At 38.4% G+C, this 15,517-nt stretch overlaps 1 protein-coding gene across 1 annotated transcript in view; it reads left to right on the top strand.

Annotated features, from left to right (window-relative positions):
• GPR158 (G protein-coupled receptor 158) overlaps positions 1-15,517 on the top strand; it is a 451,151-nt gene that overhangs the window by 426,434 nt on the left and 9,200 nt on the right. The window contains exons 8-9 of the mRNA XM_017870800.1: positions 9,589-9,727; positions 15,157-15,262. Coding sequence (XP_017726289.1) covers positions 9,589-9,727; positions 15,157-15,262 — 245 coding nt within the window. The remainder of the gene's footprint in view (positions 1-9,588; positions 9,728-15,156; positions 15,263-15,517) is intronic.

Here is a 15,517-nt window from a genome sequence, read left to right as displayed (position 1 = left end):
AGTAAGACAGCCTTGAAAGTAAAGCCATAAGGTCTTCCTTTGGGACAGGAATTATTTCCAGGGTTGTAAGTAGGTATGCAAGAATCTTTTCTTTTTCTTTTTTTTCTTTTTTCTGAGGCAGAATCTCACTCTGTCACCCAGACTGGAGTACGGTGGCATGACCTTAGCTCACTGAAGCCTCCACCTCCTGATTTCAAGCAATTCTCCTGCCTCAGCCTCCTGAGTAGCTGGGACCACAGGCATGTGCCACCATGCCAGGCTAATTTTTGAATATTTAGTAGATACAGGGTTTCACCAATGTTGGCCAGGCTTGTCTTGAACTGCTGACTAGCCTGATCCACCTGCCTCAACCTCTCAAAAGTGCTGGGATTACAGGTGTGAGCCACCACACCCAGCCCAGTATGCATGAACCTTCTAATGGAGATGTGACTGTGTTAACCCAAATGCCATGGCACAGATGTGGACAAGTCCTGATATGATCAAAATGGAGTTTCAGAAAAACGAACCTGTTACTGTTACAAAGAATGTATTAACACAGGTGAAACTGTCACTGAAATGCCAGGGTTTCAGTCTAGGTCCTACTGATCACTCTACAGAAAGCCAATCCCCGAGACACAATATGTCCAGGGAAGAAGGCTTTAATCAAGTACTATAGCCAAGGAGATGGGAGATCAGTCTCAATTCCATCTTCCTGACTAAAATTAGAGGTTTATATAGCAGGGAAGAAATGTAACCATATGTGGAAAACAGGAATTAGGGAGGGGTAACAAAGAGAAGTTGATCAACAGGAAGCAGGTGGTTGGTTAGGCAATCACGATGGATGAGGGATCTGGTGTCTCATTGTCCAGATGCAGTGATCTGGTAAGTTTCAGCTCCTTGATACTATCTGGAGGACTGATGGTTGGTTTCCTAGAAAAGGAACTCAGATATGACAAATGTAACCTTTTCAAATTTTAAGACTGGGAGGATCAATTTATATTTTTATTCAAAGAAACCACAAATATCAGTTCTATGGGACAATTAGACCAATTACAAAGTCAGGTTTAGATGAGCCCTTGAAAAAAAAAATTTCAACAAATAAAGAGTAAACTGATAGGGGCTTAGGCAAAGATTGTTATTGTGGGCATTGAGAAGAATTAATACATCTGAGAAATGACTCAAAGAAATAAATGTAGAAATGAAAGGCAGAGATTTCAAACCTAGGTAAAGAAGGCAACAGTAATTCCATGGACAGAAATACAAGAGTTGGGAAAGGAAATTATACATGAAAATCTCAGAGTTAAGATGGCCAAATAGGAACAGCTCCAGTCTACAGCTCCCAGTGTGAGCAATCCAAAAGATGGGTGATTTCTGCATTTCCAACTGAGGTACTGGGTTCATCTCACTGGGGCATGTCAGACATTGGGTGCAGGACAGTGGGTACAGCCCACCGAGTGAGAACTGAAGAAGGGCAAGGCATCGCCTCACCCAGGAAGCGCAAGGGGTAAGGGAATTCCCTTTCTTAGCCAAGGGAAACCGTGACACACAGCACCTGGAAAATTGGGTCACTCCCACCCTAACCCTGTGCTTTTCCAAGGATCTTAGCAAACGGCACACCAGGAGATTATATCCCATGCCTGGCTCAGAGGGTCCCACAATCACGGAGACTCACTCACTGCTAGCACAGGAGTCTGAGATCTAACTGCAAGGCGGCAGCAAGGCTGGGGGAGGGGTGCCCGCCATTGCTGAGGCTTGAGTAGGTAAACAAAGTAGCCGGGAAGCTCGAACTGGGTGGAGCCCATTCCAGCTCAAAGAAGCCTGCCTTCCTCTGTAGACTCCACCTCTGCGGACAGGGCATAGCCAAACAAAAGCCACCAGAAACCTCTGCAGATTTAAATGTCCCTGTCTGACAGCTTTGAAGACAGTAGTGGTTCTCCCAGCATGGAGCATGAAATCTGAGAACAGACAGACTGCCTCCTTAAGTGGGTCCCTGAACCCCCAGTAGCCTAACTGGGAGGGACCTCCCCAGTAGGGGCAGAGTGACACCTCACATGGCTGGGTACCCCTCTGAGACAAAGCTTCCAGAGGAATGATCAGGCAGCACCATTTGCTGTGCAGCAATATTCTCTCTTCTGCAGTCTCCACTGCTGATACCCAGGCAAACAGTCTAGAGTGGACCTCCAGCAAACCCCAACAGACCTGCTGCTGAGGTTTCTGACTGTTAGAAGGAAAACTAACAAACAGAAAAGACATCAACACCAAAACCCCATCTGTACGTCACCATCATCAAAGACCAAGAGTAGATAAAACCACACAGATCAGAGCAGAAAAGCTGAAAATTCTAAAAATCAGAGTGCCTCTCCCCCTTCAAAGGAACGCAGCTCCTCGCCAGCAACAGAACAAAGCTGGATGGAGAATGACTTTCACGAGTTAAGAGAAGAAGACTTCAGACAATCAAACTTCTCCGATCTAAAGGAGGAAGTTCGAACCCGTCGCAAAGAAGCTAAAAACCTTGAAAAAAGATTAGACGAATGACTAACTAGAATAAATAACGCAGAGAAGTCCTTAAATGATCTGTTGGAGCTGAAAACCATGGCACGAGACCTACATGACAAATGCACAAGCTTCAGAAACTAATTCGATCAACTGGAAGAAAGGGTATCAGTGATTGAAGATCAAATGAATGAAATGAAGCAAGAAGAGAAGTGTAGAGAAAAAAGAGTAAAAGAAATGAACAAAGCCTCCAAGAAATATGGGACTATGTGAAAAGATCAAATCTACGTCTGATTGGTATACCTGAAAGTGACCGGGAGAAGGGAACCAAGTTGGAAAACACTCTGCAAGATATTATCCAGGAGAACTTCCCCAACCTGGCAAGGCAGGGCAACATTCAAATTCAGGAAATACACAGAACACCACAAAGATACTCCTCGAGAAGGGCAACTGCAAGAAACATAATTGTCAGATTCACCAAAGTTGAAACAAAGGAAAAAATGTCAAGGACAGCCAAAGAGAATGATGGGCTTCCCTTTGTGGGTAACCTGACCTGACTAACAGCACATCTCTTGGCAGAAACTCTACAAGCCAGAAGAGAGTGGGGGCCAATATTCAACATTCTTAAAGAAAAGAATTTTCAACCCAGAATTTCATATCCAGCCAAACTAAGTTTCATAAGTGAAGGAGAAAGAAAATCCTTTACAGACAAGCAAATGCTGAGAGATTTTGTCACCACCAGGCCTGCCCTACAAGAGCTCCTGAACAACTGGTACCAGCACTGCCAAAAACCATGCCAAATTGTAAAGACCGATCAACAAAATTGCTGGGAAAAGAAACTGCATCAACTAGCGAGCCAACCAATAACCAGTTAACATCATAATGACAGGATCAAATTCACACATAACAATACTTAACCTTAAGTGTAAATGGACTAAATGCCTCCAATTAAAAGACACAGACTGGCAAAATTAGCCTATAAGAGTCAAAGCCCCATCAGTGTGTTGTATTCAGGAGACCCACCTCATGTGCCAGAGACACACATAGGCCTCAAAATAAAGGGGATGGAGCGAAGCATCTACCAAGCCCAATGGAAAACAAAAAGATGCAGGCGGTGTTGCAATCTAAGTCCTGATAAAAAACAGACTTTAAAACCAACAAAGGATCAAAAGAGACAAAGAAGGCCATTACATAATGGTAAAGGGATGAATTCAACAAGAAGAAGCTAACTATCCTTGACAATATATATGCACCCAATACAGGAGCACCCAGATTCATAAAGCCAGAGTCCTTTAGTAGACTTACAAAGAGACTTAGACTCCAACAACAATGTAATAATGGGGACTTTTGACACCCTCTCACTGTCAACATTAGACAGATCAACGAGACAGAAAATTGACAGAAGGATATCCAGGAATTGAACGAGAACTGTCCGCACCAAGCAGACCTTTAATTAAGCACACCTAAAGAACTCTCCCACCCCAATATGAAACAGAATTGATACATTCTCTCAGAGCCACACTTATTCCAAAATTGGACCAAATAGTTGGAAGCTAAAGCCACTCCTCAGCAAATGTAAAAGGGAGCCAGAAATTATAACAAACTGCCTCTCTCAGACCAACAGTGCCCCAAATCAAACTAGAACTCTGGAGGTAGCAACTCACTCAAAGAGCTGCTCAACTACATGGCAAACTGAACAACCTGCCTTCTGAATGACTACTGGCGTACATAACGAAATGAAGCAGAAATAAAGATGTTCTTTGAAACCAATGAGAACAAAGATACAACGATACCACAGTCTCTGGGACACATTAAAACAGTGTGTAGAGGGAAATTTATAGCACTAAATGCCCCACAAGGGAGAAAGCCAGGCAAAGACTAAAGATTTGACACCCATAACATCACAATTAAAAGAACTAGGGAAGCCAAGAGCAAAAACCCCCTTATTCAAAAGCTAGCAGAAGGCCAGGACATAACTAAGATCAGAGCAGAACTGAAGGAGAATAGAGACAACAAAAAACCCTTCAAAAAAATCAGATGATCCAGGAGCTGTTTTTGAAAGCATCGAACAAAATTGATAGACCACTAGCAAGGCTAATAAAGCAGAAAATAGAGAGAATCAATAGATTGCAATAAAAAATGATAAAGGGGATATCACCACGACCCCACAGAAATTACAAACACATCAGAGAATACTATAAACACCTCTATGCAAATAAACTAGAAAATCTAAAAGAAAATGGACATGGCCGGCGGCGCCGGCGTGCGCTCAAGCCTGTAATCCCAGCCGCTTTGGGGAGCCCGAGACGGGGCGGATCACTCGAGCGTCAGGACATCGAAACCATCCTGGCGTAACACGGGTGAAAACCCGCGTCTCTACTGTAAAAAAAATACAAAAACTAGCCGGGCGAAGTGGCGGGCGCCTGGGTCCCAGCTACTCGGCGAGGCTGAAGGCAGTGAGAATGCGTAAACCCGGGGAGGCGGAGCCTTGCAGCTGAGCTGCAGATCCGGCCACTGCACTCCAGGCCCCGGCGACAGAGCTGAGACTCTGGGCCTCAAAAAAAAAAAAAAAAAACAAAAAAAAGAAATGCGATAATTCCTGGACACATATACCTTTCCCAAGCTAAACCAGGAAGAAGTTGAATCCCTGAAAAGTATATCTCTCTTATAGCCCTCCGAAATTGGAGGGCGAATAATTAAGTATCCTACCAAACCAAAAAAGAGTCCAGCGACCAGATGGATTCACAGTCCACTTCACCAGACGGCTACAAGGAGGAGCTGGCCACCATTCCTTCTGAAACTATCCAATCAAGTAAAAAAGAGGGGAATCCTCCCTGACGTCATTTTATGGAGGCCAACATGCATCCTGATACCAAAGCCTGGCAGCAGCACAACAATAAAGAGAATTTAGACCAATATCCCTGCATGAACATCGATGCAAAATCGTTAATAAAATACTGGCAAACTGCAATCCAGCAGGCCCCATCAAAAGCTTATCCACCAGCATTGATCAAGTGGGTTCATCCGCTGGGCATGCAAAGGGCTGGTTCAATATATGCAAATCAATAAACACTAATCCAGCCATATAAACAGAACCAAAGAAAAAACCACATGATTATCTCGAATAGATGCCCAGAAAAGGGCCTTATGACAAAATTCAACAGCCCTTCATTGCTAAAAACTTCAATAAATTCCAGCTATTGATGGATACATATCTCAAAATAATAAGAGCGTATTTTCATGACATACCCACAGCCAATATCATTACTGAATGGGCAAAACCTGGAAGCATTCCCACTGAAAACTGGGCGCATGACAGGGATGCCCTCTCTCACCACTCCTATTCAAGCCTAGTGTTGGAAGTTCTGGCCAGGGGCCAGATCAGACCAAGAGAAAGAATAAAGGCGTATTCAATTAGGAAAGAAGAAGTCAAATTTTCCCTGTTTGCAGATGGACATGATTTGTAATATTTAGACAACCCCATCGTTCTAGCCCCAAATCTTCTTAGCTGATAAGCAACTTCAGCGAAGTCTCAGGATACAAAATCAATCGCCCAAGGGCACCGGAGACAGGCCGGCGCCAGAGGGCGGTGCAAAAAATCCAAGCCATTCTTTTACACAAATAACAACAAACAGAGAGCCAAATCATATAGAGTGAACTCCCATTCACAATGGGAAATAGAGAATAAAAATACCCTCAAGCGAACAAAAAAACTTCCAGCGGATAGTGAAAGCAACCACTCTTCGAAAGGCCCCGAGAGACATACAACCAACTAGCCTACAGTGAATCTAAGAGGAGACAACAGAGAATGAAAATTCCAGCATCCAATGGATCTTAGGAAGATCAAACAAAATTAAAAACGTGAAAATGGTCATCTGGCCCCAAGGGTAATTTATAGATTTATAGATTCAACTGGCCATCCCCATTCAAGTACCAATGACTTTCTTCAAGAATTGGAAAAAACTCCTTTAAAGTCATTATGGAACAAAAAAAGCAGCCCACATTTGCCAGACAATCCTAAGCCAAAAGCACAAAGCTGGAGGCCATCATGCTACCTGACTTCAAAGCTATACGTACAAGGCTACTGTGAGAGGGGCATGCGTACTGGTACCAAAACAGAGATATAGACCAATGGAACAGAACAGAAGCCCCTCGCGAAATAATACCGGACACATCTGCCAACTATCTGATCTTTGATCAATCCTGACAAAAACAAGAAATGGGAAAGGATTCCCATATTTAATAAATGGCTCTGGCAAAAATTGGCTAGCCATATGTGGCGAAAGCTGAAATATGGATCCCGTTCCTTACTCCTTATTACAAAAATTATTCAAAATGGACTAGAGACTTAAATGTTAGACCTAAAACCATAAAAAAACCCTAGAAGAAAAACCTAGGCAATACCATTCAGCGATAGGCCATGGCAAGCGGCACTTCACTGTGCTAAAACCACCAAAAAACAGATGGCAACAAAAAGCCAAAATTGACAAATGGTCTAATTAACGTAAAGAGCCTTCTCCACAGTTGAAAGAACTACCATCAGGACGTGAGGGCCAACCCTACATAGGGGGAGAAAAATTTTTGCAATCTACTCATCTGACAAAGGGCTAATACTCATAATCTACAAAGAACTCAAACAAATTTTACAAGAAAAAAAAAAAAAAAACAACATCAAAAGTGGGCAAAGGATAATGAACAGGCAGCTTCTCAAAAGAAAGATGTTTATGCAACCAACAGACACATGAAAACTTGCTCACATCACTGAGGGGCCATGCAGAGAAATGCAAAAAACAAAACCGACAATGAGACTTACCATGCACATCAGTTAGAGATGGCATCATTAAAAAAAGTCACGGCGAACAACAGGGCTCGCCTAGAGACGGATGTGGGAGAAATAAGCACACTTTTACACTGTGGTGGGACTGTAACTAGCTTCAACCATGTTGCGTGGGAAGACAGTGTGGTGAATCCTCGAAGGATCTCAGAACTAGAAATACCATTTGACCCAGCCCATCCCATTACTGGATATACCCATAAGGGCTTATAAGTCATGCCTGCCTATAAAGACACATGCCACAGCGTTTGTGTTTTATTGTGGGCACTATTCACAATAGCAAAAGACTTGGGAACGCATCCCAATGTCCATCAGTGAATAGACTGGCATTAAAAAATGCTGGCAATATACACCATGGATATACTATGCAACGCATAGAAAAGGATGGTTCATTATCCTTTTCAGGGCATGATGAAGCTGCGAAACCATCATTCTCAGCCCAACTATCACAAACAAACAGAAATCCGAAACACCACATGTTCTCACTCCATTAGGTGGCGGAATTGAACAATGGAGAACACTTGTACACAGGAAGGGCACATCAGCGACACCTGGCGGCCTGTTGTGGGGTGGGGTAGCTGCCGAGGGGGCGATAGCGTTAGGTGATATACCTTAAGTGTAGAATGACAAGTTAATGGGGTTCAGCCACACCAACATGGCCCACACGTAGTACATATGTAACAAACGCCCGCACGTTGTGAACATGTACCCTAGAACTTAAAGTATAATAATTAAAAAAGTCTTTCCTTAAAAGAAATAAAAAATAAGAGAAAAATAAAGCGAGGCATTCAAAAAAGTAGAAAAAAAAAAAAAAAAAAAAAAAAAAAAAAAAAAAAAAAAAAAACAGGAAAAAAAAGAAAATCTCAGAGCTTTACCCGATTCCCTTTTCTCGGATCCAATAAAACTTGGCTGGAAACATTCATAGTATGGCCAAAGTCCACCATGCTGAATAAGACAGACCTACACTAGATCTCATGGAGAGTTCAGAGTGACATTAATTTTTTTCTTTGTTTTCTGGCTACATCAGGGTTTTAGAGTAGCTCCTGAGACATTTGTTTATTTAAGAGATTTTGAATAATTAAGGCCCTACCTACTGTTTAAATGCTGATTGAAATATACTGAAACTTTGGCAAGGAAAACACCTTGGTTTTTGGATGGATGATCCATGTTTTGAGTGGATTTCAATGTTTCTGTTGACAAGAAAGTTCTATCTAGATAATGCATTTGATGAAATGTTTTTTCCAAGTTAGAACTTTCTTATTAATTAGACATTATCTTCCAGAAAGTTCATACCACTAAGACAGATAAAATGGGTTGTATAGATTATCACTCCAAATGAGATGAAACAGCAATATTTAGTTTGGGAAAAGTGTCAAATGAAACATTTAATAATAAAAACCATTTATTTAACAATTACCACATGTCAGAAACTATGTTAAGTGCTTTATATGCATTGTTTGATTTAATTAGCACATAATCACATAAAATACATACTTTTATTATCCTCATTTTCCAGATGAAGAAATTGACCAGAGAGGTTAAGTAAATTGTCTAAGATGGTGCCAAGTTATTTAAGGATAGAGCCAGAGTTAGGATTATGTCTAACATGGTGCCGAAGTCCTCATTCTTAGCTGCTACACTGTGCTCGTCTCTTCTGACTTCAGTGATCAAACAAGGCAATTGTGAATTTTACTAAACCTTTCCACACTCAACCCACAGAAGACATGATTTCTGTCATGTGTGACAAAACAAGGTTTTATTTATAAAATATGCCACTGAATGTTTAGCAACCTGTGTTCTCACATAGCTGGCAATGGTATCTTTACTTATTGTACTGGGCTTAGTGCAGTTAGAACTTAAATTTCTAGAAGCTGCATATAAACATGTTCTAAAATTTTGTTGCTGTTGCCTTAGTAACTTTATTGTGACCCGAGTATTCCATGAGCATCCTAAACTTAGGTTGGGGATATGGAAATCTATTTTATAATGGTTTTAGGAGAAAGGTATTAGCAAAAAATTAGAAGATTCTGAATGATATTACAACAAAGTATACATTTAAATGAAATGCAATAACAATGAAGTGTACCTTTGAAAATATTTCATAAACTGAATGAAATTTAAAAATATATGGCATTTGTATTTGTATGTGAATAAGACTTTCTAATCCATCAATTTCTAAAAAGCTTACATTTAATAATAGACAATGCATGCTAAAGAATTATAATTTCATGTTTTCTTCACCTATAAAACTGATAAAAATGGTTTGTTTGTTATTTTCACAGCTGAATTTTTATTCCTCTTGTGGGGTGTTTATCTCTGCTATGCAGTGCGGACAGTCCCATCGGCATTCCATGAGCCCCGCTATATGGCTGTTGCAGTTCACAATGAGCTCATCATCTCTGCTATATTCCATACAATTAGGCAAGTGATCTGTAGAGCTAGTAAATACCTTTTATTTTTCTGATATGTTGCAGTTTAAATAGCAAAATTAGATAAGATGCATAATAGAAAGACTTAGGAAAGATAGCATTTTATAAGTTGACTAATTTCTTTTATAGATATGGAAAATGAATAGTTTGTTTTTAAAGCTGTTGTTAGTTCCTTCTGCTGTGTTGTTTATTGCCTTCAATTTTGAAGGTTAACTCAATGTTATTGTATTATCTTAAGCCACTTATGGAAATGTAATGGAGTATTGTTTATAATACGTAGCACTTTTCATTATGAAGATATAATGCAGTATGTGCATACATTGTAAAGCAGATACAGTTAACTCATCTATGTTTTCATTCATGTTTAGTGGGCTGGTTTATATTTTCAAAATCTCAGTATTCATATAGACAACTTACATGTATGAATTCTGTGGAATTCAAAACACTTCAAAAAACTACTTCAATCTGATGACTAGATTATCACGCGCAATGGGCTTTGTCACTATCACACATTCAAGTAATGAATTTCTGGGATAAGAATGTATAGCTTGGTCCTCTATTTTGTCATCATCCCAGGTTTCTCTTTAGAAGACGAGAACAGAGGAGGAAGACAGTGGCTTATCATGAAGTGAACAAAATGAAACATATATGACTTACCTTCTAAAAATGTGTCCCTGATTCATGTTTGAAAATGAAATGAAACTCAGGCCAAAAGTGTAAGAAGGAATTCTGTCATTTAAAAGCAACAAAAGATGTCATTCAATTGTCTGACAGATATGGAAAGTCAGGACACACTTAAGAAAATTAGAAATGTTGAATATTTGTCTCTGGACTCGGTGGAAAGAAGGATCCCCTTTCTTTGGTTTCTGTTCCATTTTTGGCCTTCAGACTCTCCTGGAGATCAGTGAGAATGGAAGAGAGGGTGGGAGGAGGAAGCTGTGGGCCTGGGGGAGTTTTGTAGGATGCCTATCCTCTCTGACTTTAGTCAACAGTCAGAAGATGCGGTCTTGCATCATTAGAAAGAGACATTGCCAGACAGCAGTGGGCCACAGTTACTGCCTACACTTTTAAAACTCTTAAATAAGAAAAGGAGGTATCTATGGTCTGACAACACTGGAGACTCCATCAAGAGGCCAGGAATCTAGAGAACTGGCCTCTTTGCTTTGTCTTGCCCTCTCTCTCAAGAGAGAGAAGAAAGACTTTAGAAGAGGAAGGAAAGATAACAATGGAAATATAAGATTGTAAATAAGCAAAGTAAGAAATAGTTTTTCAGCTACTCAGACTGGAGTTTCAGGACCTAAGAAAGGATGCCCTCAGTCAACAGTATCTTGAGTGCCATAGAAAGTCTCCTCCTGATGCCAGAGCTCGATCAGCCTTGCCATTTTCCCCAGACTTTCTTCCAAGAAAAGGTACTTTTTTGCTTGTTTGTAGAGTATTTCATGATACAACAAACGTGCTTTTCTGCAACCAGTTACAAGTTAAATGTTAACAAATCAACTAAAGTTAACAAATCAACTAAAGAGTTATAAACCAGTAAGGCGGCTTCTTGGAGATGAGTTTAAATGTCTTCTATGGTCAAAGTGTGCTTATGTAGTGTAGAAGGTTGTCCACCAGCCTTTTAATAAACTGCTGGATTTTTTTAGAAAGAAATCAAGTACTTAAATCTGTTTACAGGTTTAATATCTAAATATCCTTTTATTCCTTAAAGCTGACTCTGTTCAGTTCTCATCATTAAATTTCTTTTCTCAATAGATGTCAAACTCTAAACTGACCCAGGTTCTTTCAGGAGTAGGCATGGTAAACTATCCTTAAATGAATCTTTTAAAAGTTTAGGCTGAGCACAGTGGCTCACGCCTGTAATCCCAGCACTTTGGGAGGCCGAGGTGGGTGGATCACGAGGTCAGAAAATCAAGACCATCCTGGCTAACATGGTGAAACCCTGTCTCTACTAAAAATACAAAAAATTAGCCGGGCATGGTGGCGGGCGCCGGTAGTCTCAGCTACTTGGGAGGCTGAGGCAGGAGAATGGCGTGAACCCAGGAGGCGGAGGTTGTGGTGAGTCGAGATTGTGCCACTGCACTCCAGCATGGGTGACAGAGCAAGACTCCGTATCAAAAAACAAAAACAAAAACAAAACAAACAAACAAAAAAAACAGATGTTTGTTAAAGAAAAATCGTAAAACGATAAAGAAAAAATAAACTCCCCAATCATACTACCCAAAGATAATCACTGTTGACATCTTAGTATATCACTTTTAGATGTTTATGTGTGTTTGTATATTTATGATACATTGCACTTTATAGTCTCCTTTTCAGTGTCACAATGCAAGTTAGCATGCTGAGAAGTCCTTCAAGAAAACCTATTTAACTAGCATTTTGCAAACTTAATTGACCATGGAATCCCCCTAAACCTCACTTGACATTTGATAACAGCATCCCCACTTCAGAAAATACTGTTTTACTACTGATTCAAGGTGACAGGAAGTACACATTAAATACTGATTGAAAACAGCTTTACTACTTTGCTTTAAATCTTTCCTACAGAGCCCTAAGCAACCCATTGGCCCAGCCGGAATAATCACATGAACATGAGCTTGGTTCTTACAGACACATGCTCTGATTGAATGCTCCATGTTGAACCTAGTAAATTTGGTGTTGAGTAGACATGACGTACTTGCAAGATCAATTTTCTTCCAGACAACTGTGTGGACCCTTGTTACTTTTGAAAAGTGAGAACTTCCATTGGTAGCAGTATGACACACAGAGGCTAACTAGCTTGATAGGCTTTGATTTTTTAGCAAGCTTAAATAAACCTGAAGAAGCCCTATGTTTTAAGTTCCAAATTTGACCTACTATATCTTTCTGCCTAGACTAGATTGGATCAGACTGTGGTATATTGACTTTAAAGAATCATAGCATATATTAGCTACTCTCAGAAATTTAATTTATATGTCTCTAAAGGATGAAGGAATGGAATTATAGTTTAACACAGTAAATCTGCATAACACTGATTTTGAGGGAATTGATAGAGAAAAAGTAACAGGCAATAATAAATCAAGTATGTACAATGTCTTATTTACATATGGACTGAATTTATATATGTGATGGTTCAAATATTTTTAAAGTCCAAGAATAAGCAGCAATAACATAATAATTTAAATCAGCTATATCCATCTTGGTAATTTTTTTCTTGAATGGAATAATATAAGATTTCCAACATTGAAAAATATATTCTCTATCAATATAGCATGTGTTCTTTCTTATATGCTTAAAATATAAAATTGTTTGTGTGTATATATGTATATACACATATATAAGTTAAAAACTATGACCACACATTATATATAGATTTACCTTCATTCATACCAAATTGTCAAATTGCACAAAAATAGACTAATAGCAAAGAATTAAGTCTAAAAGGATAAATAACGCAGAGGCACTTTACCTAGCCTGTTATAATCCCTTATTATTTTTAGTGCTAAGTATAAAGCAAACCTGTGAGAAAGTACAAGACTTTTAAAAGTGTGTTTATTTTTAATCTTAATTTTCAAATATTTTATGCTCCTGGCTTTTAGACCTATTTTTTAAAAGATGAAATACTCTTGAAAAAATAAAGCTTTAAAATTACCGCAAAACCTAGTTTTCTCAAAGTATTTCTAGTCGGAATTACAACCTTAAAACATGGCAGTAATTTAAAACTGATTAATTTGGGAGTGATGTCTGTATATTTAACAGTTGGTGGTTTTTTGAAGGTTCACTATTTTAAATTATGTGCAAGCATTTGTCTTTCTAGATATTGTCATGCTAGCTTAAAGTGTATTTGGTTTGCATTTAAGATGGAATTCTCAGTACATGAGGATCCTTTTATGAATTTGTCTCCTTTAATGTAACTTTCTGCTCCAATACTGGAATGACCGCCAACAGACTGTATTTGCATTATTTTTCCAGAGTGTTATATCCTCTGTATGCCTCAGCGACTGTTACTTATTACTGAGTATAATGATCGTATTTCAATGCTAAAAAAAAAAAAAAAAAAAAAAAAAAAAAAAAAAAAAAAACCTGACCCAGGAAAACAGACTGTGTCAAAAGTCTTTTCAGAAACTTGTCAAAACTGGTTCAGTTTTGCAGTCATATTCAAGGTATGTGTAAGGTCACACTTTTCTCACAAAGAAGTTAGAGAAGATGGTTAGCCAAAAAGCCCTATCCCTATTTAATGAAATGTGAGCTATTGTGATGAGTGCTCTATACTTTATGTTTGTTACAAGCCTATTTGGTTTGCATCTCTAGACACAAGGGAATACAATTCTCCATTTTGGGTAACTCCTGAGCTTCCATTTTAGCTTGATATCCTTAAGGGAGCAGCATGGAGGCGAAAATGAGAAAGAAATCCTCTTGATGACAATTTTAAACATTAATGATAATTTACTTAGTAAATTTGTCATTAATATGGTAGAATGAAGATATAAAAGTTAGTTTCTTCCTATTTTAGCCATTAATATATGTTTGTTTTGTGATTATAATATGCGCATTTTCTTAGGATGTTAACTTTGCAAATTTGATGGTGTAAAACAAAATTGTAATTCTCTGATTTCAAGTGGCAAAATGTCATATTTTGCCTTCATGGATAAAGAAGGATAAGACCTTTATAAAAGCAACCCCTGGTTTCTGCGTAAGGATGAATCCTTAAAACATGAACTGTGTACATACACCTATTAATTTATGAAAATATTCCCAAATTACTAGAGTAGACCTTAGTACTGAATTTCTCACCATTTTTCCTACAGAGGCATACTGGAACACAACTTTATAAATTTCTCAATAAGATAAGATTTTTAAATACTGCATTTAAAATTTTAGACAGTTTGATAATTTGGAACAATTTATTTAAAGGGTACATTTTACAAACCATTAGTATGTTTCATTAAGTGGTTTTATCCATTAATTGTTTTATCATTTGAATCGTTGGATTAGTCACAAAGATAATTGTCCACCTTTTTTCTTAATTATAACTCTTCTTAAACATTGATGTTTTGTAGGCAAATTATGAGTTCTAAGAATATTAGAACTCATAATGCTGCAAATTTGTATTATAAGTTTGTAGCCTACTCCTCTTTTGAATTTACATATATTTCCACTTTGATTTTCGGAGGCCACTTTACATACAAAATAATCATCTTAGGAATTATGCTGCCTTTCTTACTGTTGTTAATCGAAAATCATAAATAAAGGGTTCATATCTTATGCATCAAATTAAGCTTAGACTTTATTCTTCTGAGATGAAAATATATGCCATAGAAACAGTAATACAATTTCCTTTTTCTTTTTTTAATACAATGAGGAAAAAAGAGTTTCCAAGTAATCCTAGTGTTTTAAGTAGAATCTTAATCTTGGATTGTTAAACTCAATGAATTCTCATTTCAGATTTGTTCTTGCCTCAAGACTTCAGTCTGATTGGATGTTGATGCTGTATTTTGCACATACTCATTTGACTGTGACAGTCACCATCGGGTTGCTTTTGATTCCAAAGGTATTCTTTTGATATTACTTTTTTTTTTTTTTTTTTTTGCAAAACTTATTTTAAATGAACATGGATTTGTTTATCCTTTAGGCAAAGGGAGGTATGGAAATTTGCTTAACATTTAAAACAGTTTTAAAGCTCCCTCCTCAGGAAACTGGCTGGCTGTTTTCTTTTCGAATTTTGGAAACTTCTTACATTTTAAATGCCTTTGTTTATACAAAACCCATCATCTGTTTCAGTCTTTTCCAAATATATTGATGTCTA

This window comes from Rhinopithecus bieti, unplaced genomic scaffold (genome assembly GCF_001698545.2).
Source record: "Rhinopithecus bieti isolate Rb0 unplaced genomic scaffold, ASM169854v2 scaffold_5022, whole genome shotgun sequence".
NCBI lineage: Eukaryota > Metazoa > Chordata > Mammalia > Primates > Cercopithecidae > Rhinopithecus > Rhinopithecus bieti.
Note: the sequence above shows the minus strand (reverse complement) of the source record. Positions and strands in the feature narration are given on the sequence as shown.